Source organism: Aythya fuligula, chromosome 1, assembly GCF_009819795.1.
Source record: "Aythya fuligula isolate bAytFul2 chromosome 1, bAytFul2.pri, whole genome shotgun sequence".
Lineage (NCBI taxonomy): Eukaryota > Metazoa > Chordata > Aves > Anseriformes > Anatidae > Aythya > Aythya fuligula.
In genome coordinates this window covers 112,125,643-112,147,839 of record NC_045559.1, presented here as the reverse complement: position 1 = coordinate 112,147,839, position 22,197 = coordinate 112,125,643, and the positions used below count along the sequence as shown (strand labels likewise).

General features: G+C 38.5%; 1 protein-coding gene across 3 annotated transcripts in view; it reads right to left on the bottom strand.

Annotated features, from left to right (window-relative positions):
- Nucleotides 1-346: 346 nt before the first annotated feature.
- DOP1B (DOP1 leucine zipper like protein B) overlaps nt 347-22,197 on the bottom strand; it is a 44,094-nt gene continuing 22,243 nt past the window's right edge. For 2 of the 3 annotated variants that reach the window (XM_032196607.1, XM_032197429.1), the window contains exons 16-37: nt 21,806-21,958; nt 20,677-20,777; nt 19,830-20,020; nt 16,520-18,134; nt 15,798-15,909; nt 15,003-15,185; nt 14,189-14,314; nt 12,222-12,356; nt 11,536-11,591; nt 10,595-10,699; nt 10,442-10,508; nt 8,946-9,087; nt 8,457-8,539; nt 8,109-8,218; nt 6,478-6,624; nt 6,002-6,063; nt 4,954-5,082; nt 4,335-4,471; nt 3,931-3,986; nt 3,292-3,441; nt 2,684-2,813; nt 347-1,956 (exon numbers count right to left, since the gene is read on the bottom strand). In XM_032196607.1, the coding sequence (XP_032052498.1) occupies nt 1,696-1,956; nt 2,684-2,813; nt 3,292-3,441; nt 3,931-3,986; nt 4,335-4,471; nt 4,954-5,082; nt 6,002-6,063; nt 6,478-6,624; nt 8,109-8,218; nt 8,457-8,539; nt 8,946-9,087; nt 10,442-10,508; nt 10,595-10,699; nt 11,536-11,591; nt 12,222-12,356; nt 14,189-14,314; nt 15,003-15,185; nt 15,798-15,909; nt 16,520-18,134; nt 19,830-20,020; nt 20,677-20,777; nt 21,806-21,958 (4,251 nt within the window). In that variant the 3' untranslated portion in view covers nt 347-1,695. The remainder of the gene's footprint in view (nt 1,957-2,683; nt 2,814-3,291; nt 3,442-3,930; nt 3,987-4,334; nt 4,472-4,953; nt 5,083-6,001; nt 6,064-6,477; nt 6,625-8,108; nt 8,219-8,456; nt 8,540-8,945; nt 9,088-10,441; nt 10,509-10,594; nt 10,700-11,535; nt 11,592-12,221; nt 12,357-14,188; nt 14,315-15,002; nt 15,186-15,797; nt 15,910-16,519; nt 18,135-19,829; nt 20,021-20,676; nt 20,778-21,805; nt 21,959-22,197) is intronic. The other variant, XM_032198272.1, reaches the window with a different exon arrangement.

Below are 22,197 nucleotides of genomic sequence, written 5' to 3'. Positions count from 1 at the left end.
TTATTCCAACAGCATTAGATTGTTAACAAATTACATGAAAACAAGTAATTCACATTCCTAGTCTACTGACTACACAATATTACACTCATCCATTACTTTCCTTACTGTAAAAATTCACAGAAACTAAGTTTAGCATAAGCCTGTTACAATGTTACCTTCATACAGCATTACAGTATTATCACAGTAAAGCACGTTCAGCATTTCATAGTTTTAGTTTATAATCCAAAGATGGACTCATACATCTGTAGGTAAAAAACACTGCAGAACAACATTCCATCTTTCTTGTGTGAGTTTTGCAAAAATCCCTGACCTCATGACCCAGTGACATTAACACATTCATTTGGCATGTCCCTTTTTTTTTTTTTTTAATAATAAAAAAAATAAAACAATAATGATGAAGTCCAACACCAAGTACATTTACCTCAGTTGTTCCAAATAAAACAAGAAGCACGTACCAGTCTGCAGGCATATCTAACAAACCCATTTCTCTAGAAACAAAGGTGTTTAAATAAAAGAGCAGACAAAGCTTTTCACCACAAAAACTATGACAAACTTCCCTCTTAGACAAATCAGCATTGCAAATTCAGTCAGAAAAGCCACTAAATATGAAAATTCAGTGGAGTTCACCTTCTCACTGTTTGGTGACAGAATTAATCACCCTCTTCCACATCCTTGATGATGGAAGCAGTGCAGCACCAAAAGAACTGCAAAGGGAACAATACTGTAGTCATGGCACTGAGAATGACCTCCCTACCTCCGTTAACACCTAGGAACAGCCAAATACACCCGTTTGTATAAAAAGTGTCCTTTAAAAAATGATTTTTCTTTTCACTTTAATTAGGCTGTCAGTCTACAGCAATTTATATTTTTTACAGGATTATCTTCATTTAACTGCATTTCACAAGTCGCAAGGTGATCTTAGACGCTGAAAGAACAAAAGTTCTTTCACTTAAAAACTGAATTAGAATAGTCTTAATAAACAAATAAAAATCAAAAGCCCTCAAAGTAGTGCAAATTATAAAATGTTACTGCATAGGTTTGCCTTTTATGCATGTGTTTGCTTTTTATTTAGGAATCACTAATCCTGAAGAATGCTATTATAATACAAAGCTGAAATTACAAACATGGTAAGCTTGCAGTTACTTGCACAATGCAAAGGCTTATAAAATACACCTGCTTCAAATTTAAATTATTCGTTTAGAAGTTGGTAAGCGTTAGGACAAGTTAAAGAAACGCGTAATAGAAGGGGGCTTTAACATCATGAAATGGCTCTTCTGCAAACTGATTGTATGCTGACATGCAATATTAGTTTTTTCTAAAATTTACTTTCAGAACACAGTTCCGAAAGTAGTTTAACATACTTACTTGAGAAGTTGCTGGATAAATGGTACAGTTGCTACCTTCACCAACTCAAAAATATTCTTCCATTATTTACAATCTTTTTAATCCTTCACATTGAAAACAAGGAAAAGAAAACAGTAACTATGGTAAATTACCACTACACTGCACTTCCTCCTTCCCACCTCCCCAGAAACTGAAGAATCCCGCTTTTTAACACCAACTGGAAAGAAGTACACTGTAGAAAAGCAGGAAGAAATCCCAAATGTAGTTTCAAAACTGGTGAAAAGAAGAATTGCAATTTGTTTTTGCTTTTTTGCTATTTATCCACCATGAGCGAAGTGTCTGACATGCAGCTTAACTTTCCATGTTTTCAACGAAGTCACATTCAACGCTCTCTTCAAGCTGTTGCAAGATCTTTATGCCATTACTGCCAACATAGTCCACAGAGAGAGACGCAGAAGTATGTGAATGCTGGGATTCACTTCCATTCGTTGTAAATGCACAACACAGAGTCTTGAAGAAGGGCATAAGCTGGGTGATGCTTGATATAGTGCGGAAGGTCAAAAGAGGAAATTTGTGCCTCTTGGAAATTCCCTCATTAGTGTTGTTTTTTTCCTGCAAGTATGCAAACCAAGGTTTACCAACATTTCTGCACTGACACAATGTTCTACTAAATATGGCTTATTTGAAGCCTGTACTATATGCTTGTTTTTATACTGAGAGATCCACAGCCTACAGCTCTATCACAATACAAATTGTATAGATGGTATACTGAGTTATTTTTACGTTCAGGTTTGAGCTGCCTTTAAATGGAAGTCTTACATTTTCAGAATACTGCCAATCTAGACTAGACTTTAGAAGCCCCTATCAAACAGCTGCAGAATACAGAGTTAACTCTAATAAATACCAAGTGATGCCCCTCTTCCTTTTTTCTGTAAGTATCAATCCTAATGCTAAATTTTAGGATTAGGATTAATCCTAATCCTAAACATTAATGGTAATTTAAAATGCTATTATGGTAAACATTTTTATTTTTGCCAAAGAACAGCGTGTTGTTTTTATAAATACCAGTCCTGTCTGTCTGAGACAAATTGTTCAAACCCGTGGGCAGATTTAAGGGAACAAGGAAAATTGCCACTCCACACTCAAAAGAAATCTGACATCTTCAAGATCTATTTATGAAAGCAAGCAGATACATTTTTAAAAGCCCCAGGAATATTATTATAATATCTAAAAACCTCTTGCCTAACTTATAAGCTTACCACTTATTTAGAAAAGTACATTAACAGCCTCAAAAGAAAGAAAAAAAAAAAAGGACTCAAGTAAAGCATTTTTTCTTTACCCTGTATTTCTTCTTTAGCAGATCCATGATTCTTACTATATGTGGTCTGCATTCTTGATGATTTTCTACAAAATGAGAAGCCACATCAGATGACTGTGTGTCCACCTCTGGGACGAATGCCCATTTGTACCTGAAACAAATGGAATACATTGGTAAGAAAACAGGTAGAACAATTCCATTTGAATCACATGTAGTTTAGCAGAGCACTGGTTTGTTCACAGAATGAGCTGTCATACGTATAATGTTATGCTATTACCAGAGCCAAACTTAATGAACAGGCAAGTTACTATCATGTCAGTACTTAAATGCAACCAGCTCCAAAAAAATCCCAAGCATACGCAAAGGGAAAACAAAGAGCAATCTCTGTTTTTCTCTTCTCTACATTTTTCTGTGTGAGGGAATCTTCAAACGAAGCAAAATCCTCTTACACTGACAAGACCAAAGTGTTTTCCTAAATACCCCAAATTACTTTTATCCTTGCTTCAGTGTTTGCACTTGTAAAAAGAACAAATGAAAAAATTAACTCTAGAAAAAAATATATCTGAAATTACTTTAAAGGACAAGAACAGACATGACTTGCAGACCACTTAAGTAATTAGAAGACTTACATTTGAAACAACTGCATCCTGTCGGGTGGAAATGAAAGTGCTGTGTCCAAAAACTTACAAGCTGATAAGTACAAGGATAGCTCATTCTGCTGGATGTCAGGTCCACTGCCATCACCTGAGACTTTATGTTTGCTTATTTTGCTGTTGCTTCTGTGTTAGTTACAATTGAGAAATGCACAATTAAAACACAAATCCAACATTTTTCATTAAGCTAAAGGAAAACATCTACATTTACACAAATGTGCACGTGTACCTATGTGCAACAAAAGCCTTATTTTTTATCTGTATTAATACTGGGATTAATATAAGAAGAGGCTGTAAGCAGAGAACTGGTATCTAAAATATTCAGAAAAAAACGTCAAAATGTTAAAATATCCAAAACACTTACTTGGCATCTCTTCTAGTTTTGTATGCAACTATTAAGTACCATTCTTTGCATCTAGAACTATTTTAGCTGCTGGAAAAAATTCCTAAACTGATTCACTAGTGCCAGAAATACACAACTGCAATTACAAACACCCTGCTGTCTCTTTCCTATCCCTGAGGAAAAATTTTTAAAAAGTAGATACAGAACAAGCACAATTGCTAACAGCTTTAACGAGTTTCACAAGCTTTCATCAGGGAAATGGTAATTCTTACTTTGATGGTTCATCTTCCTCAGTTAAATCTTCTTCCAGTTGTAGGAATGTCTGAATCTTTAAAAAAAATAAATAAGTTATGGGGATGCCAAAATGTTCATACAACTCAATCATTAAAAGATATGCTTCACATAGTAGTGTAAGTAATAAAAGGAATAGCAGGCTCTTGGTTTACTTTCATGACTTGAAACGAGTTAAGTCATGCAAGACACTACATTAGCAAAACAGCAACATCAGTCAAAAATGTATTTCCTAAGGACAAGGTTAATTATTTTCCCAAATCATCAAACTAATGTAGACCTCTGAAAACATTTCCTTTTTCAAACAATGGGTATATCTGAGAAGAAGAAAAAGACAAAATGCAAACAAAGACAAATTAGTTTCAAGTTACTACTTATTTCTTACCAATTCAGTCACCATAATTGGCCACAATGAGGTTAGATGTTGAGGAGAAATCCTTAACAAAAGAACTCTGAAGAAGAGAAACATCTGTGCAGCAACTAGTGAAGTCTGTCCAACCCGGAGGTTCTCAGACAGTCGTTCTGAAACAAACATTCAAAAAGTGAAGAAAAAAAACAGTATTATTTTATTGAACACACATTGTTCCAGGAAATCAAAAATACAGAAGGTGACAAGATAAAATTTTTGCTTTCAGTTTCAGTCCCTTGCACTCTAGTAACAAGTATGTCATTCAGAAGAAGTCTGAGAACAGAGGGGGTTTTTATATTGGACAAAATTATGTCAAAACTGACATTTGAGGGGAACAATAACCCAAGAGAAGTTGGTAGACTGCCACAAAATAATCCTGTTTCCATTTATATTTGTAGGCCAAAGGCTTTGGGTATGCAGATTCCTGTCTCTCTCTTAATGAGACTGTTTTTGGTAGAATTCAGAGATTCACCGTATTATAAATTTTGTTAAGAACTTTTTATAAAAAACGGAAGTATGACATTCCTTTCTTACACAATTTATATATGTATTACAGCTGAATAAAAAAGGCAGATGAAAAGACCACATATTTTACCTTGTATTAAGGGAAGATAGAGATGATACTGATCAGTTTCTCCACTGAAGACAGCAAAAGCTTGCCGCTTTAACAACATTGCTTTTTGCTCAATACTTGGGTAGAGTTTTAAGGCGCTGCTCTGCATATCTAGAAAATACAAGAATTACTTCTTATCTACCATATAAAAACTTCTTGTGATTTGGGATTAAAATAATTTCAGTGTCCTGAGATACTTTAAAAATATAAACTCTCTTTAGGTCTACAGATTGGAATAATATATTGGTGTTGATCCAGATCCACTCACACTAGTGGGAAAATTACATGAAGAAAACACCGCAGCTCAAATGAGGCTACCCAGTATTTTCAGGCCCTGTCTGTCCTAATATGCATGAATCTCCTTCTCTTTTCAGTCTCTGAAATCCAGAGAGGAGTGCTCTCAAGACGTACTGAGCAGAAACTGAGACAGTAAGTTAAAAAATATATATTATTTAAAATTAACAGTTTTGCATTGTAACCCTTCAACTACTCTCTTAAAAGGTCTGAAAAGGGACAAAAGCTGTTGCTTCTTTCAAAGCTTCAGGCAAATTCAAGGGGTCCTAAGTCACCTCTTCCCCAAGAACTTAATCTGCACTGTCCTCAAGCCTGAATTAGAGATCAAAGCATGTTGCTCAAAGGTTTGCTGCACAGGTGCACTGTATTCCTGCAGCACTATGCAGTACACAGATGCATGCAAAATTAGCCAAAGTCTCCTTGCTTTCCTAACAACTGCTACAGTCATACTTCAAGAACTTAAAATTATGGTCAAATGTGCTTGTAGGAGTTCAATATTAATGTTTGTTGAACAAAACTACTTATGGTATATTTTAAATGTTACCAAAATTCAGAGTCAATTTAGCAAACTTAGTCAGTTTAGTTTTTAGCAGAGAATAAAGTTGTTAACAATCAATTATGCAGCTGTAGCACTGTCTGCATTTTATCAGTACATTATTAAAAATACAACTAATAGCTGAAAAGCAAATACATTTCAAATTAATGTAGAAATAAGTCAAAAGTAGCTAGTACTTACTCATCAAGTCTTTAAACATAGTTTTCTCGTGTGTTAGAAGATGATCAATAATGGATCTCCAACTGTATAAGATATAGAAGGAATTAGACAACCAGAGAAAGCTCTGGTGTTGATTCACCTCAAAACATTTTGTCAAACATTTCATACCAGGAAACAGTTTCCAAAGTGTATTCAGAATGGAGTATCTTACGGATTTTAACACATACTACATTCTAGGTCCTTCTGCTCTATTATATGTGGTTCTCAAATCACTAAGGGGAGTTATCAGAATGAGACATTTTTTCTTCTGCACAATAAAGAAATTTTAAGTGCTTATAATCCATTTAGTATAGTAAGTTGTTGAGTCCCATTTTTAACGTTACTCAATTCTGTAAGAATGCACTAAAGAGAATTTTCAATACTAGCCCGTAACCCTTTAAGCCTTCCTTTGCAAATCATAGAATAGAGTCTTGGAGCGCTACAGTCTCACGTCTTACTGGTTGCATGAAGTGTCCATTTGGAAAAAAGCTGGATCCATATACAGCTCGAGAACTTCTTTTTTCCAGGCTCGCTTGGTGTAGGCATATCCACTCAATGAACCAAGCAACTGAGAACCAGCACGAAAACTAGGAATGTTGTAGGTACTGGGGGAAGAGAACAATAATAATAAATATCAATCTTTAAAAAGTTAAATTTATGTACTCAGAAAACTAACTGGGATCCCCAGAACTTCTAACCAGATTATCTCAGTAACAGGTAGGCTATGTCTGCATTAGCTCATAACTCAGAGCAGTAGGAGATCAGTTGATCAAAACAGTTTATACAGAAGCTCCTCACTTTTCCAGTGTTCCTTGTCTAGGGAGACGGTTTTGGATTAGACATATCACAGCACTGCCTGTCTCCACTACAGGTGTGGTTCAAAACTTCCCCAAAATTAAGTTTCCAAACTGGTCAATAGGCTCAGTAAGGCACAACAGTGAAGGTGTAATGGGCCCAAGTGTAAACTGGTAGGAGCACGGAGAAGGGACCCTCCATGAACTGATGCTTGTCCTCTGGCACCTTTATTCTGCAGAGGACACATACACCAAAGACCTTCCTGGAAATCTTGGCTACAGCAGCTGCTCTGACCATGGCTAAACTCAGGTTTCAGGTCAGACTGGTGGCACTCAAACTAACAGGAGTACGACTTTTAGTTGAGAAGGGATGCAGTCAAGGCCCTCCAAATGGAGACAAATCACAGCATTCACTTCAAAACTAAACTACTGCTCTAACAAAATTGCTAATGTAAACACAGTCATCAAGCATTACCCTGAATTCCGTTTGTCCATTACAGCAAAGAGAATGGTCAAGAAAATCATTCTAAAAGCACAGAGACATAACTCAATGCAAAACCCAGCAATGTCTGCTATTGCTGCATGAGTTTGGTTGGGCAGAGTGTAAACTTACTCAATATACAAGATATGCTCCCAAAAAGGAAGTTTTGTATTACCCTGTTGTGGAGGATGGCTCATCATTCAAATGGCAGAACCACAGAATGGTTTGAGTTGGAAAGGACCTCAAAGACCATCTGGTTCCAACCCCCCTGCCACAGGCAGGGACACCTCCCACCACACCAGGTTGCCCAAAGCCCCATCCAGCCTGGCCTTGAGCACCTGCAGGGATGGGGCATCCACAGCTTCTCTGGGCAACCTGTGCCAGTGCCTCACCACCATCATGATAAACTGACTATGCCTCATTCCCTAGATCTTCCATAGTGAGCAGAGAAAGAAGCTCTTCTGGGGTATCATTCAGAACAGCAGTCTCTGAGCACAGTTTTACAGGACTATGGCTCATAAAGGAAGTTTCCCTTCCTTGGTGAAACCTTCACTTGTTAGTGACACTACGGATAATTTTCTAGATCAAAAGATCATGGTACAGGAAGATACAGGAAGGGGACAACATGCTTGCCTGTTCCATACAGCTGGTGACTAAATTAGAAAATTATTTGTATGAGACTTTGTACTTCAGCTCTCCAACTCTTACAGTTCCCCTTGACTATATTAAGCACTCCTGAGAAGAAGAGCAGAAGTCCTACAGTGTGGTCAAAATCAGACGTAATAAAAACCAGATGTGCTGAGAGAGAAGTCACCTGTGGTTGCGTAGATAAGGAAATACATAATATAGTAGACGGGAAATCAATGGCACAGCTTTCTCCTTCTCATCACTCCGGTAAACCATGTCCAAAAGAGAAGCAAGAACCTTAAAAATGAAAATAATGTCTCATTAAACCTACAGTAGGTTTCTCACAAAGGTGAAAAACATGCTATGTTTCAAGATAGGATGTGTGCACATGTGGGATGCCTCATTAAATATTTAAGCTAATTTTTTTTAAGCTCCCATTTAGTTTACCAGAAAAACCTAATGTATTCCTCTGCTCAATAATATCAATAAATAACCATGGATGAGAACAGCAACTGGAACTCTGGATCCTACTTACTTCTGCAAGGAGTGAAAGAGCTTGGACGCTGTATATTGAAGGAGCAGAGGCAGAAACCATTGATGATGGTGCCACTGAAGTATCTGCAAGAGGCAAAATCAATTGTTTAGTTTTGACTTCAGACATGACATGGTTAAATTTTGCGGTTTGCTAATTTTCTTCCCAAACAGAACTGTTCCTTGCATGCTTGTATTACAATGAAATGCTCCTGAGTGTCTTGCCACAATGACATCCTTCATGCCTCGTGCTGTTCTGTCCCATGTACTGCATGCACCTGTGGTAAGTTCTCCTCTCTATTACATACAGTATGTAGGTATTTATTAAACCCACTTATGTTGGCACTGTTAGTGGAGGGCAATAAATATTTTTACTTTCACTTTTCATCTATATTACTTCATTCTCACGCAAACTACACACTGACACATTGTACTCTTTACTGACTTAAGCAGAAGAGAGAAAGCAATTGAAAGTCAGATAAAATCACATTACCATTCATATCTTCAACGTTGAACTCATCTGGTAAAATCTGAGGCTGAGCTTTCACCTCCAAGTTACGACTCAGCCAACTGGTCTGTTCCAGAGAAGAACCAGCAACAGTCCCTACAGCCTCCAAAATTTTTTGGGTCACCTCCTATAAAATAACCAGACAATATGATGAAGCCAGACAATCAGATGAAGCCTTCTGTTAGCTGGGCAATCCAGTGAAGTTCTTTTTTACATGGAACTTGTGAGGATGATCAAAAGTAGGCACTTTTATCTCTTAGAAACATACTTTTCTGATCTATTTACCAATATGCACTCTCAAGATAAACTACTGCTCACTTCAAATAAAGCAAGGCATGAAAATGGGAAGCAGGAAAAAAAAAATAAGTTAGATTAGCATGGAAGTTTTGGTAATGATTTTCCACGCAAGTCATTACCACTAATACAGTGTCTGTTCAGCATCAGTCCCTACACTCTTTCTGCATTAGATGTCATCCATCAAAGACATGATCTGAATTGTTCAGCCCCTCAGAAATGGTATGCAAATGTCTGTCTTGTTTTGAAACCTGTTAGTTCCTTTTTCTTCCTTTCAAATTTAGAGAGCATTAAGTGAGGCTGAGTTCCATTTTATAGAAATTCATCTGTCCATATTTAATTCTTTATGATATGGGTAAGACAGACATTGCATCAAACTATATTCATAGTCACATTTTAGCACATTTTATTCCAAGTGAAATGAAAAGCTGGTCACTCTAGGGAAACCAAATTCCAAGTATCCAAATGAAAGCAGAGGTCATGTGTGAAGAGGCTAAAAGATAAGATGGCAAAACAGTCTGTTTTATAACGACTGCCATTTTGCTGGTCAGTCTCTGAAGCAGAAGTGGAGAGTCAAAGAAGTGTTGGCACACTGAGACCATAACATTGTCTCACCTCATAAAAAGTGTTAGGTTGGCTCAAAACCAAAACTGCACCTACATGGGTAGTGCTTAAACTGTTCTAGTGAAACCACAGTTGGTAGAGGAAGAGAACCTTGCTCTACCCCACCCCTTCTTTACAGAAACGTGAGCCAGTAGTCATTTACACTGCCAAATCCAGCTATGAGCTGCAAGGATAAATTATGCTACTAATTTTAGTTTCGAGATTTCAATACTTACACACGACATGAACTCATGACCAGCAGATTTATGTTTTGATTTAAACTCTGAGAAAAATCATATAATCATCCTGGGAAAACAGCTTTGAACAGTCCACAGCTGCCACTGTGTTTTCACGCATTTTTGACAACATTTTGTTAGAGACACTCCATGCATCATGTCTCCCATATTTCAGTCTCCCCATATTTACGGGGTGTAAGTTATAACATGTGAATGCACATTCAAACATTCTAAAAAGACAGGTGAACTTGGATACAAAGTACACATTAGGCCATCTCCACTTTTACTTAGGTAAACGGTGCCAGATGTATGAACTGGAAGATAAAGCTATACACGTATAGACTGTACCTGCAAGTCTTTTTGGTCTTTTTTGTTTTCTAGCGTAGGTGTCCTAGTCACAAAGTCATTCAGAGTACTGTGGGAAAATCAATTCAATCTGAGTTAGCAATTGGATAGGTCTACTTGGTACATCAATAAGCCTTCTTCTCTCTTATGCAGTACCTGAGAAGCAGAAAGTGCCCAGGAGGAGCCAAGTTCAACTGCACAGACTCCTTCAGAAGTCCTAATAAGGACTGGAAGTTCTCCTGCAAGGCTGAGACAGGCAGTCTACCAAAAAAAGCACACCAAACACACCCAAGTCAGAAGTTAAGAGTTAAAGCAGAAAACAACATACATGTGTAACTTGGTGGCCCAAAAGCTTCCATCAATATCAGTCCTTCAAATCCTGCACATTCCTAACTGATCCAGCAGTATGGTGTAAGGCTCTGGTGCCACAAGCCATATGTGTGTGCTAGCATCAGTAGATGCTAGCAGCATGTGCAGTATGCCAGCACTGTGAAAGTGGTGGTTCTTCAGGGGAAAGAAAAAGCATAAAGTTTAGCTAACTCCACTGCCTGCCAGCTTACTTTATCTCCATAGCTTATTGCATACAGTACATTGTACAGTCTAATAAATCCATACAAGAAAAGGCAAGTATAGGAGGAAAAGTTTTGATTAAAGGAGTATTTCCAATCAGCTGTACGATCCGCTAAATGCCCAGCGCAGACTGCAGCCATAGCAATTTTATTGTGCCTTTCTGAAGAGGAAGGAAATGTACAAATTCTCTATTGATTCATCTGGCAACACAGACCAAGTAAGGAGAAAGGTCCTAAGAACTCAAACAAAAGTGTCTTGCTAATTGGATGTCTGAGGTATATTGCTCTAGTAGTATTAAATGAGACTTTCAGACTGGCATTATCAACTGATTAATGGAACAAAATGTCATAGCCCATTTATTCTGTGTCTATCCATCACTTAACAGTGAAGTGGCAATAACTATTTCCTGCGCAAAGGTGTTCTGTGACATCGTGACTCAAAGATCAAAGTAAAGCAAAAATAGTAATGCTAGCTGTTATCCTAGCACTTCAAGTAAAACAGAAAATTATCTTATATAACCAAATTACCTTTGAATGAAAGCATAACTGAACTGCAGCATTGGAATATCTACAAGAGAGGATTTCTGGAAAATAAAAGCAAAAATGCAGTTATTTGCTCTCAAAAGAACAGAAAGCCCAAGCTGCTGGAAAACAACCCTTCTAAGAAGCCACTGGTACTCCCAACAGGTGATCAGCCACGATACAACTATCTACACAACACTACAAGGGAATTCTGAGCTCTAATAGAGGACCCCTGTTTAGAAGTAGTCACATTACTTCTGATATCCACTACAGTTTTTCAGAACTGTATGAGCTCCCATGATGGCATGCATCACAGCAGTACTGTCTTCCTTGAAAGCCAAATGGAAAATAGAGTCGGCATAAAGTACTTCTAACTGTTCAGATAAGGGTAAAGGAATAGAAACATGTCACTGAGCCATTATCTCTAATATCAGAGGACGCTCCAGCTTTTCGTTACCAGCAACTTTTCTAGCAAAAATACCTTTTTAAGGTATTTTATAGCAAAAATACTTTTCCAGCAAAAAGAATCTACTTACACTGATTGATTACAGAAACCCACATACTTGAAAACATAGGAGGAACAAAAGCAAATTTCACAGTTAAAAAGTAACTTTCCTTCTAACAACATCTAATGCATGCTATTCTAGGTTTATTCCAATGTATTAAGAAAACAAAATTATCTTCCTGGTTACCTCTTCACCCTTGATTTGTGATGGTTTCTTGACTACTTCTTTGACTAGATGTAATATGGTATCAATTTTCAATGTGTTAAGTGCACATATTAAGTCCACAAGAATAAGCTGCGTTGCGCTAGCCACTGGAAGAATCTGATGAAACAAAACAAAACCCACATTTGTCAGATCCCTGCACCACGTAAACCACAAAGCTGAAAAGCAGCTTTCCGTGTAACAACTCAAATATCATTACTTAAACAAAACTTAAACGACAGAAGTCAAATCAACCATGCAAAATCTCCCCACAGACAGATTTCTCCCAACACCTTCATGAAGACAATTAAGTGCTGGGTCCTGCACCTGGGTTCTAACAACCTGATGCAATTATATAGGCTTGGGGAAGACTGGTTGGGAAGTTGCCTGGCAGAAAAGAACCTGGGGGTGCTGGTTGGCAGCCAGCTGAACATGAGCCAGCAGTGTGTTCAGGTGGCAAAGAAAGCCAATGGCATCCTGTGAGAAACAAAGTTGTGTTTTTGCAATAGAGAATTACTTTTCTGTATTCCAAGGTAGTTGTGTAGTCATAATAAGGAGAAATGCTAAGTAGGTAAGTGGACAGTAGAAGGCCTCACTGTTCCAAAATAAGGTAGAAGCTTGAGAAAAACAGGATGAGCAGTGTGAGAACAGTAAAACAAAGATCACAAGTTCTCAAAACATAAGAAAGGAGAAATTAAAGGGTTGAAAAAAAATAATTGTATATATATGGTATAGAGGAGTGTCGAGTAGCTTGTGAACCTGTAGTACTCAGCCAGTGAGGAAACAGGGCAGGTGATCAGGCATCGGGTAATAGGGAATAAAAGGTTATGATTTGCTTACTAAAATGCTCTCCTGATTGACAGGACGCCTGCCATTGCAATTGTGAATAAAATAGCTTCACAGAAAATCCTCTATCTGAAGAAAATTATTTGAGATGTTTCTCACAATCCTGGCCTGTATCAGAAATCGTGTGGCCAGCAGGACGAGAAGCGATCATCCCCTCATATGCAGCACCAGTGAGACCGCACCTCGAGTACTGTGTTCAGTTTGGGGCCCTCACTAAAGAAAGGACATTGAGGTGCTCAAGCGTGTGCAGAAAAGAGCAATAGAGCTGGTGAAGGGACTATAAAACAAGACTTAATTAGGAGCGACCGAGGGAACTGGGATTAGTTTGGAGAAGAGTAGGCTTAGGGCAGACTTCTTTGCTCTCTACAGCTACTTGAAAGAAGGCTGCAGCAAAGAAGGTGTTGGTCTTTTTTGTCAGGTGACAAAAGTTCTAGGATGTGAGGAAATAGACTCAAGTTGCACCAGGAGAGGCTTAGACTGGGTATTAGGAAGAATTTCTTCTCGGAAAGGGTGGTCAACAATGGAGCAGGCTGCCCAGGGAAGTGGTGGATTCCCCATTCCTAGAGGTATTTAAGAGAGAGGAGGACGGCTCTGAGGGAGATGCAGTTTAATGATACGGCTTGGTAGCTCAGGCTGATGGTTGGACTTAATGATCTTGAAGGTCTTTTTCAATCCAGATGATTCTATGATTGTATGAATTTCAGCATGCCCAAACAAAAGCAGAAAAGAAAGATCTTCTGCTCTGAATACATGCTTAGTTCCAGGGAATATTACATCTCTAAACCTTCTCTGGAAATGGAGCTGATCCAAGATATTTAAAGTAAAATTGGCAAGTTGTAATACTAAGATTACAATCCATTACTGAATAAAAAAATGGTTATTACTGTCAGATAAACTGCTAGATTGTAATTTTTTATCTGATTATTTAAGATTTAATTGTAGCCCTGATGCTTTGTGGAATTACATATAAACAAAAACATTTTAGATTTGCCTTTGTCACTTGTAAAACAACCAACCAACCAAAGAAAAACCAACAAACAACAGAACACCAAAAAAAAAATCAAGCTATCTATAACCAAGTCCAGAGTTCCTCTCTTTAGTTTCACCTTCATTTTACTTTGATTCCTATGAGGTTTCTTGCTATTCCACACTGCTGCAATTGCTGCCATCAACTGGATTCCAAGTTGTGCTGTCAATGGATTCATGAAGTCCAGTATTTTAGTTCTTAATGTCTACAGAGGGGGGAAAAATAAAAAATTCCTTTTAACTTTGGAAGGTAAAGGCTAACTCAGTCTTCAAAATATTCTTCCTTTTCCAAAGATGTTCACAAAATACACAATAACAAAAGAATCTCTTTGTATGTTCAGCAGTCAGGCCAGTTTTGCTAGTTTGCCTATGAGTTACGTGTCCTTCTTAGAGAAGGGAGGCATGTATGTTAGAAAACAGACTGCAAAATATAAAAACTTACTGTGTTGGTTTTTCTCCTACACATACTTTTTACTACTATAATTTTCTAATATCTACAGAAAAAGGGAAAAGCCTGTAGTATTTTTATTCCCTCAGGTAGATGCTCTACCACCTGCAGAAGGTGCAGACAACTGTTTAGCTCTACAACAATTAGTAACAGAAGCTCATAGAAAAAAAAACACACACATACACATGCACGCAAATAAATAAATAAAAAGGTCAGGTAAGGGACCAGGATGGGCAGAAGGAACATGTAAAAAATCTGCTTTTGTAGGAAGATACTGTAGATACTGTGCAAGTCAGCAGCTCGTAAGAGTTCTTCAAAAATTCTTTATGCCCCAATATCATTCTGAAAATGGCAAAGCTATTTCTATGAACTCTATGTAAAATGCACTAGTGAGGGAGGAGATTACAGGGATGATGAGATATACAGCAGTTTAAAAGAACTCCTACTTTGGTTGCTTTGAAGTACGCTGAGGAAGAGCCTTTAGTTGTTCCAAAGAAGTCAGTTGGTCTTTTCTGAGAGTCTTCCCTCTTTATAACGCTCCAAAGAAGGGCCATAGTATTAATAATACGAGGCAATTCTTCCAAAATGGCGTTCCTAGCATTTCTCAGGTTTGCAGGCTCAGCTAATGACTAGGAAAGCAAAAATATGAATATTAAAATACATTATATTACGCACCACAGAGTGTTCTCATTCTGCAATTAGGAGACTCTTTTGTAATGACAACTTTAAAAATAATTCAGCTGTTCTATTTCTGAATTATACTGCTGCTATTAAAGTCTTTTGAGTTTGCTGTTGACCATTTTGGGTCACAGAGAATCAATTTGCCTTGAAAATTGTTAATATAATATCCTCTTATGCCAGATGTTATGAGAACAAAAATGTAGGGAATACATCAGAAAGCATGTTATCAACTCAAACAAAACCAGAAAATTTTGTTAATGACAAAGCAACTACAGACAAGCTGCATGCCACTAGTATTTGTGTGACTATGATCATCATGAATGACTTTACTTAAAAATAACTTTCCTTTCTTCAAATAAAAAAGAACTAAGTTCAACCCCCCCTCCCTTACACTTTTACTTAATTCACTTGCTTTGATGTGTTATCAGGCTTCTTTAAGGCTATCTTTCTTGTTCAAGCTCTCCTTTATTGATTTATAATCACCTCTGAGTAAAAAGGGATGCATGCTTTGATGAACAGGTGCCATGGTGTCAAGCAAGTGGTAGGCATTAAGCAGTTACCTTTTTAGTTTGATTAGGGTGATCCAGAAGGCAGAAGTGACCAATAGTTGTCAGACCTTCCAAAAGGGTTAGTGGGTAATCAGGCGTAACATTCTCTCTTTTAGTGGTTAAGCTTTGGAGAAAAAAATAAAAATAAAAGAGCTCAGCAGGCCAAGCAGCATTTCCATGAGTAAAAATTCAAAGAGAGATCTATTTCTATTTGATAGTTAAGGAATTCTGGAATATCAGAACAGACGATTCACAGACTATGCTTGGACAACCCCAATTCCTTGTCTAGATCTTTAAAAACAGATTTCCCCACCTCACCATAATTCTTTAATGTTATTTTTCCTTACTCCTTTCACTTACTGACTGTTCTCAACAGTATCACTGTATTTTTCTTCTGCAGGGTCTCTATCCCCAGTTAGTCCTCCAACATCCTGAGTCTTGTCAGAACTGGGCACTTCTTTGTACTTGGATGGCAAGCAGCATCACAGCTGCCGGTCATTCTTGCTGCTGGTCCCCTTTCCTCTCTTCATCCGACTGCAGTGAGTCCTACTGCGACAGTACTGCATCCACCTCATCTGGGCTCAAGGGACAGATGCCTGCATATGCAGCAGGGTTTCAGAATCAAACTCTGGGAGCTACAGTGCTAAATGAGTAAGTTACTATGCACTACTCTGTAGTAAGGGGAACTTAAAAACAAGTTTCAGCACAATAAGTCCCACACTGCCGACTCCTACCTTGCAGATGTTTTCATGGATGTCTTCACAGCTTCGTTTTCATACTGCTTGACAAGCTCATCCAGGTTTTTACATATCTGTACAACAAATGGTGCCACAGTCCAGCCTAAAGACTTTCCAAAATAGGGCAGGGAAGATGTGACCAAGCCTACCCAAGTGGGATGCATCCCATAGCCATACTCTGGTTGCAAACCTCTAACAACAGCAGAGACGAATAATCCCTGTGAAGTTATTGGGTGTGGATAGACATACTGCATCGCACCGATAGCCTGCTGGAAATTAAGAGCCTGCTGCCATTCCTTGGAGAGGTCTGGTTGATTCTCCTGCTCCTCCTGAGTCTGTCCAAGATGGTGCTCCAAGATAATCAGTACTTGCAACAGCTTCAGCAACTCAATCTGGAGCGGGTGTTCGCTCCATATTTGATCATGTCCAAAATTGATTAGGCTCTCTTCAAAAAGATCTTCTTCAGGCACATTATGAACTCCATCTGCCATAAGCAGTTCGTACCGCTTCTGACTTGTGTACATAGATGCAGACAAAGAAAGAAGAACAAACTCCTGAATTTTGCATCTTCCAAGTAAGTTGCGTATGAACTCTACATTCTTACTCTCTGCTGCCTTTGCCATGGTAGCCAGCTGGGTCATCATTCTAATCAAGACCTCCACGCTTTTTACCTGAACGTCTCTGTTGCCAAGCACGTCTCTGTGTGTAACCTTCAAGTAGCATGGATAGTACGAGCGCAGGAAACTGAGACAGAGGTAAGTGAGCAATTCTATTAGAAGAGAATGGGGACACATGGTTGGGGACTGAGTCTGAAGCTTGCCATAAAAACTCTGCCCTACTAAAGCCTCCTGATGGCGAGCTAAGAGGTTGTAAATAAGATTCAAATGTGCTGTGGAACTGGTATCCATGCTAGTGCTAGCTACAGCTTCAATAAATTCCTTAGGGTTTGTTTTAAGCACTGCCTCCAGAACAGAAAAAGCATATAATACCCTCTTGGAATCATAAGGTTGCAAATATAACAGCATATGTTTGAACAGAGCCTCAATCATCTCTTGTTTTTCCTTCTGCTGCTTGAGCAACTTAGAGTTGGTAATTTCCTGGAGCTCCAAGTCCAGCTCTTCATCGCTTGACAGAGATTCGGATGCTTGAGTCCTCTCGGAGTCAGCACGCACAAGGTTTAGCGCTATACTAGACTTGGAGCTTTCAGGAAGGGATGCATGGAAGGAACCTGCATGGTTTGTGGCCTCTTTGCCATCAGCTGCAGCACCGTCATTGTCCTCATTGCTCAGTTCCTGCAGCTCCAGAGAAGGAGAAAAAGAAGATGTATTTTCACTGTCACGGCCTGTGCTGGTGTCTGCTGATTCTGTGTGCTCACTATTGTCTTGGTCACTGTGCACCTCTTGTGAAGTTACTGTAAGTGATGCCTCTTGCAATCCAAACTGTTCAGTTTTTAACTCTGACTTCTCTGGATCTTTTTCCACTTCTGCCCAAATTGCTTCTCTATCCACAGTGGTAAACTGGCTCAATGGAAGGTTTTCCTCAGAATTGCTCTCAGAGACACCAGACTCTTTCAATGAGGCCTTTTTCTTGTGAAGCCAAACATGCATATCTTCTGGAAAAAAAAAATCAAGAAGAGTATATAATGGGCCATTATACAAATATCCTCTACATGGAATAAATCATTGTAAGAAATAATAAAAAGATTTAAAATAGTCTATTAATTGCAATGAGAAAAAAAAATATTTTTTTTTGAGGTAAGATTTTTTTTTTTTAAAGTGGTAGAGCAGTACTAACCTACTCTAAGTGCAAGAGGATCAAAACCCTAAGCATATGTTGTTTCCTCTTATGCTACGATTCCCTAGTTGTGACAATCTTTTTTATGCTTTCTGAGCATAAAATGTTTGTTGAGATCAAGGAAATTAGAAGGTTAAGAACTGAAGTTATTGTTGTTATTTTTTAAGAGCTAATGTTTTCCTTGTTTTCATGCTGTGGAACAAGGAAGGGATATATTAGCTCTGTGTTTGTATAGCATCTATTGAACAACTCCCTTTGGATGCTATAAGTGTCTGCCATCTAATTACTTACCAATCCAGACAGAAAAACAATTATGCAAGCAGACAGCTAGGTTAACAGTAATGAAAGAGACAGATGACACAGAAGTTTCGTTTTGAAGAAAGTACTGGACACTTCTATGCTATCTTCCTGATCTGCTCCAGGAAAGAACCTTGACTTGGGCTATATAATGCAGGACATCTCATATCCGCACTGCTCCCAGCAATCCCACAGCTGAATAGACTGCCAGCCTTCAGAGACTCCATGCTTGGAGCAAACCCTGAGTCCGCACTTACATCTCAGTGTTCTCCACCTACTCCCCAGAGTTTTCTGTCACACTAGTTGTCTGTTCCACATGTCACAGGATCATATGTGGTTCATAATGGCTCTCATAGATCTTAAGATGAACATCTCCTAACTGTCAAATTTAGTCACTCAAGATAAAGACTCCCTGGCATATTCCTGAATTTTGGTGGCCGGTGGTGATCCTCAACTGCAAAACCCTCTCTTTGCTTCTACATTCTAGCTGTGGGATACCTCAAGCTGTATACCTCAAGGGGTCAACTCTCCTCTTGAATCAAGATGGATGATCTTTGGACAAAGACAGTTTAATCTTCAGAAGTTGGCAGAATTAGGGTTGTGTGTGTGTGCGCCCAAAACAGCAAGGTGTGCTTCACAACCTGTCTGATTATGTTAGCATGATGCCAGGGGAATCAATAACAAGAGACGTAATCTGAATAAAGAAATCTGGCACGAGGGTGCTTGGTCTGCTAGGGTGAGACTGGGCAGAAAGTAAGGTTTGCCTGTCCATCCTGCCTACTGGAATAGTCCCTGGACTGATGCAGTCACCAAACTGCTCCTGAATTCCATTTGGCTGCAGACTTACTTTTGCTTGAGAAGGCATCCTGTGAACAGTGAATGCACATGCAGTGTGGATCATGTGGGAATGGCAACGAGAAGTGTGGGACAAGATCGCAGAGCAAAGCAAGAAGCAATCTAAACCAACAGTGTAGGAGCAGCCACTCTAACAGAAAGTGTCATTAGGCCTTGAACTAGCATGACTTACTCATGAACTCTGCTTTAGGCATCCCCAGAGGTACTTGGATGAGGAGGAACCTACAGAACTGAGGCCAGTTATTATTATTATTATTCAGTAATAGGATGCCATCACAGTTCAGAGACCACCTTCTGTAGGTGTTCAGGAGTATGTAATGCTACGCCAACACTTACAGTTTCAGCCCAAGAACAGTGTTACCTGCTGAATTTTTCTGTTTGATGTAGTGGATGGACGTGCGTTGTGTCTTTGGATGAAGCAGCAGCAGCAGGACTGGTTCAAGAATCCGTGCAACATCATTAAGTGAGAGAGCACGGATCAGCCAGCCCTGTGCTGCAGCACCAATTGCGCCATCTGAACAATTGAGACTGTCCAGTACCACAAACAGAGACCTGAACAGAGAAACCAGAACGAATAAGAACAATTGAAATCCCTAAAAAAATTAATGCAAACAACAAAGTAGTGGCAGGGAACAGGTTTAGCGCATGTTCAAGCAAGTGTCAGCCAATAGCTCATCTCTGCTACCAACAGCTTGATCATGCACATTTTTTCTTCTACTACACATGCAATTGCAGAAGCAAGGCCATACATATTTTCACACTGTAGAAGAAAAGCATGCTTTAAAGTTCTTTCACATATATATTGAGAAAGACTTTTACTACTTTTGTCTCCATTTTTGTATAAAAGTTATGATCTCATAAATACGAAGTCACTCAAAACGAAAATAACATTTTTTTCTTTGTGTTGGTTCTATTTTGTTTGGAAAAAGTCTAACCCACTGCAAGAGAAAAAGTGTCTGCTAAGCAGGAACTTGTCTGCCTGAAGTTACTCTTCATACATAAAGCTTGTTCTATTTTTACAAAAACTTCCTCCATACAAGAACGTAAAAGCACTCTTCAGCGCACCATGCATATTGAGCACAAGCAATAGTGCAAGTGAAGATCTTTCTTTTGCTTGCATGTCTCTACAGCAAGCGTTTTTTCCAGCCCAGAAAAAAGAACAGAACAAAGCATAAACATTAGTCCAAACCAGTGAAAATGGAAAATACCTATCAAAGGACCGATTGTGAGAAGTTACTCTGCTGCCTTGGATCTCTCTGGTCAGATGCCACATGACAGAAAATCTGAACAGTGCTTCCAGCCTTGTCCCCTTTTTAAGGAAACAAGACAGATATGTTATTTTTTTGCAGCATTTATCTCTAAGTAAAGTTTTAGAGATTTTTAAACTTTTAGCAAAATAATATGTTCTGTAGACAAACACTAATCCTTCTCAGGTAGTTTGAGAGCACGTGTTCATTTTACAATAGGCTAAAATCAAATGCCATATATCCACAAATGCACAACCAAAACTTAACAGCCACAGTGTTTGCAGAAGAAAAAGAAAGATCTGCCAATACACCAGAAATGTATTTCAGGACTCTAATGTGTAAACACATTTAGACTATATTTGGTGCTAGGGAGGTTTGAAAGCTAGATGACAAATAAGAATGCATTGCTATATCAGTTAGTGTTTAGAATTGGCAATTTTGTTTAAAAGGTTTTAAAAAGATCTCCAAATTTAAGTTTCAAAATTGCAAGTGAGAAGGTATGAAAACAACACTCAAGAACGTTGTTGTAAGTTTTGTTGTGCAAGACGCTTCTCACAAATGAATTCTAGACTATTAAAGAACTGTTTTGTCATTAAACTAGATGAGTAAAGTAATTAAGAACTGACTTAGTTTAAACACAGCTTACTTAATATAAGAACTAAATACTAAAGGGTCAAGATTTTGCTGGCACATACCTACATGTTAAAAAAAAGTTTGGTTCAAATATGAAGTTTAGAAAAAAATCAACACAACACAAAATGATCTGAGACTTAGTCGTGTAGCTGGGTCATTTTGGAAATAAGGACAAAAAATGCAAGCTTTCAGATGCTACATTAGTTGGGCCAAAACAAAAAATGCTCCAGCATTGACTGATACAGCTTGCATCTGGGGGTTAGATTTAGCTGTAGTCTCATGATGAATCAGTCCCAGGGAGTCGCAGTGGAGTGAACAGGGAGTCTGCTGGACTCCTGAGAAACAGAGGGACCACGGAAGCAAAGAGCTGGGATGGAAGGGACCAGAAATAGTCTGGGAAGCATTGGAACAACTCTGTCTCAAGTGATGATGGGGCTTCAGTGAGCACAGAACCTACCTTATCATGATCCAAAAGCGCATGGCATATAATGTCTTCACAGATATTTGCTGATGGTGCCAAGCAATGCAGCCTGTAGAACAGTTCCACACAGGCAATATGATGTTCCCGGGTCTCTTTGTTCAACTGATTCCAGAGCACACAGGCTACTCTCTAGGGTACAGTAACAACAATAAATAAAATAATATTAACAACATCATTTCTTCACTGACTTTAAAGCTTTCTATTGCATAAAAGTACTCCATTACTGAAAAGGATTTCCAAATCTTAGTTTAGCAAAGAGCAAGAATTGAGGTTACACACTCGAACCTAAAGGAATGCAACATTCCTAACCCGGTGTTACAGGATAGGTAATTCAAAGGGACGTGCACCACAAGCTGAGGAAAGCACCT